Consider the following 3,606-nt stretch of genomic DNA (forward strand, 5'->3'; position numbering starts at 1 on the left):
ATTAAATTCAGGCTGGCACTGGAAATGCACTTTAATTACGCATCTTTACAAACAACAAATGTAATATTCAATATTTTGTGTATTTACATCATTGAAGTCTTAAGTAAACTGCGCGGCGCGTGTGTTGTCTGCGTCCGTTGTCGGCTGCGTCAGGGATTCCATTTGACCTTGAAATTCTAACCACAAACGGTTGCATTTTTGTGCCCTCTTTGAATCATAGCTGCATATCCATTTTGTCTCCCCTAGTGGAGGAACGGCAGGTCTACAATGACAAATAAAAAATTAGGGATGAGCGCCATGTCTGATCCCGCAGTGGCAGATCAGAGAGAGGGATAGAGGGGTCTATCGCTTGAGACTCGGGGCACCCTCTCGGGGCTCGGTTTCAGGATGTCCGAGAGCACCGGGGTACAGCAGGGCTCTCCGGCCGTGGGGGCAGCGGGCTCCGCACCCGCGGCCCCGGGTGCTGGGGGAACGGAGTGCTCGGGCGCCGCTGCTGGGTCCGCTCGAATCGCCGTGAAGAAGGCGCAGCTCCGCTCCTCTCCGCGTCCGAAGAAACTGGAGAAACTCGGAGTGTATTCTTCCTGCAAGGTACCTTCCGTCCGTCTTTCTCTTGCTCCGGTAAACATGCGTTTTACCAGCAGACGAGAGTTAGGAGTCAGTTTTGTACGCTTTGGAGGGTAGTTGACCTGCTAACGAGCTAGGAAGCTAGCTAATCTCTCGGATGGATTCATGTAATGACACTATAAACTGTTGTTGGTCTGCATTAGCCCGTAACAAACTAACCTTTTCCTATGTGCAGTGCACTGTTAAGACAAGTGTGTGATTGATCGTGCATCGTATAGTATCGGCCCACAGCGGTTTGTGTTTGCATGTAATATCGGCTGACGGGGGACGCTGGGACGTAAACACACAGTTGGCGCGGTGTCAGATGTTCACTTTATTGAATGCAGGGACTAATTTCACCGCCGCGGGTGCAGCGGTAACATCCGCGATCGCTGCTGCAGGATGAGGCGGCGGAGTGCTGTTGATTGTGCACCGCGTCGCCGTTGTGAATTTGTGGAAATAGTGCTCTTTGTTGTGACAGGGTGACAGCTGCTGGTGGGCGGAGTTTGTTTTTGTTCCTCGGCGCACGTTCCTTCTCGGCGCTCGAGACGGAAAAAAACACGGGGTTGTAGTACGCGCGCGCTGCCCTGCGAGCAGCGCGAGGCTGCGGGCACGGATCAGCACGGCCATGTTCTGCTGAGCTCGCGGCGCTCAAACTTTCCAGCGCCTAACAGGACATTGATAAATGCACAACGTCTTCACAGCTGTACCTACATGAATAGTGCTTCATGAGAATATGGCATTACTTCTTAGTCATGACGACTCAAATAGCTTATATATTGCATAATATCCATTTTTAAAACTGCATATGTGTTTAAGCAAGTCAGGGCATGTCTCGAGGTCACGCGTGCAGCAGCAGCATCGCATCTGTCTGCTGGTCACAGGTCTTTCTCTGAGATCACCTTCCCACTCAGTCTGCACACACCTAGGGACAGTAATGTAGTGTTAACAGAGTTGGATATTTCATGCCATTGCACTATTTCACTTTACACTTCTTTCCAGGAATCACTCCAGCCTTTTCTTGTGGTCAGGAAATAACTTTAGGCTTAGGTTTTTTGTTTATTTTATTATTTGTTTGTTTATTTTCTTTCCCCCGATTCCTGTTGGGAGAATGCACTTTGTGACGATTAAGCACTTTTTCTTAAAAATAGTTAAAAATGTACTATAACAAAACATAACCATGACAACATAAGTGTATCAAGTGATTGATAGATAAAAATAATAATAATAGAAATACCTACAATAGTATATTTTTGTAGACATAACTGTGAAGGAGGTCCTTTCAGTTCTATTAAAACCGGATTACAGTCACTTTGGTATTTGATGCAGAAAATGATTTCACATCACCAGCTGGGCCTGTAGCCAGAAGGCAGCAGGGTCGGATCCCAGACGGGGTGCTGTTGTACCCTTCAGTGGGGGACTTTAGCTGAAGAGCTTTAGTAAAGCATTCGGCCACACCGTGTGAATGGATGTATGTTTGTATGTTATGTGAGCTATGTTAGTTGCCCTGGATCAGTGCGTCTCCTGAGACAGTAAGTAAAACTAACAGTGTTTGAGCTCTCAGCTGTTCTCAGTACAGTCCAAGCAGCACTGGCGCAGACAGCGGCCTCAGCGCTCGCCACCCTGCTGAGTATGCACAGGAAATCAGATCCTCTGGATGGTTTCACTTTCACAGGTGGCAATGAAGGGATAGAAAAGGAAGTTTATGTTTCAATCAATGCATTTCATTGATTGAATTGAGACTTTCTCGCCCAGTTCTTCAAAAATGCAACAAAACAGATCTGAATGCATCGTATTTTAACGCAGCGTGATATTAAATTAACTTAATTGCTGGCGCTGTGTAGGCGGAAGTGCTGTGTCCCGTGTTTGGTCACAGGCTTGCCTGGTGTGCTAAGTGCTGCTTCAGTCACAGCTGCCTTGCTGGTCTTAAATACTTTGAATTGGAGGATTAACCCAGTTGCACTCTGGTGTCTGGGCGGACCCAGACTGTGAGGCCAAACAGGTCGGGCAGGAATACTGCGGTTATTGGCATGATTCAGAGCACGCTGTGGGATGGCTCCGTAGCCGGCGTGCAAACACATGCCACTGAAGTGAAGCAGGATTATCCTGCCTATGGATTTCAGTAAGCCCAGTGTTTCTGTGACTCTGCAGCCACCGCTTGGATCTGATTATAAGGAGAGGTGAGACTTGAACACAGCCCTTGTACACTGCAGGTTACTATCACATCCCGGAAACTGGGTCTGTATCGCTCTGTGACCTGATCACCGTATGACACTGTCGGCCATCGAGGGCTGATACTCATACACTCTGTGGGTTGTCTTGATATGCTGCCCCCTGGTGGCCGTGGTGCATCCTCATACTCCTCCACAGAGTTACACTCGTAGGCCGGACTTGCTTTGTAGTGCCAGTACAGCCTGGTGAAGGAGAACTGCTTCTGCCCACGCTGCTGTGGATGGCAGTTCGATACCCTTCAGTCAGGGAGGAGCCATATGCCCACGCCCGCTGCCACGCCCACTGCCACACCCACTGTCACGCCCTTTCTCTGTGTTTGTCCCTCAGGCTGAGGGGTCCTGCAAATGCAACGGCTGGAAGAGTCAGAACCCCCCTCCCACCCCCCCGCGGACGGACCAGCAGAACACAGCCGTGAGCCTCACCGAGCCCTGCCGCAGCTGCAGCCACGCCCTGGGTGAGCACGGCAAGCGCTGATCCTGGATCAGTGGGGTACCTGAGCTGGGAGTCCAGCTCCTGTTTCAGACAGGGAGGAGGGCATCCTGGAGACTGTTCTGTGGTCAGTCGGCCACCAAACTAGGAGTGCTCCTTGCCGTCTTTTTCTTTCAGAGGAGTGCTAGCGGGTGCTGCAGAGACCTTTCTGTAAGCCGTCCTGGATAAGAACATCTACTAACTGACAGTAACGTAGTGTGATCAGTAGGGTGCTCGATCCAAAAGCTCACCCACCGTTTTACATGTGGCTGAGGGACCATCCCAGAGACGGTTCTGTGGTAT

At 50.1% G+C, this 3,606-nt stretch overlaps 1 protein-coding gene across 1 annotated transcript in view; it reads left to right on the forward strand.

Moving 5' to 3' along the window:
• kat2b (K(lysine) acetyltransferase 2B) overlaps positions 1 to 3,606 on the forward strand; it is a 13,525-nt gene continuing 9,919 nt past the window's right edge. The window contains exons 1-2 of the mRNA XM_036555268.1: positions 1 to 588; positions 3,163 to 3,289. Coding sequence (XP_036411161.1) covers positions 388 to 588; positions 3,163 to 3,289 — 328 coding nt within the window. The 5' untranslated portion in view covers positions 1 to 387. The remainder of the gene's footprint in view (positions 589 to 3,162; positions 3,290 to 3,606) is intronic.

This window comes from Megalops cyprinoides, chromosome 21 (genome assembly GCF_013368585.1).
Source record: "Megalops cyprinoides isolate fMegCyp1 chromosome 21, fMegCyp1.pri, whole genome shotgun sequence".
NCBI lineage: Eukaryota > Metazoa > Chordata > Actinopteri > Elopiformes > Megalopidae > Megalops > Megalops cyprinoides.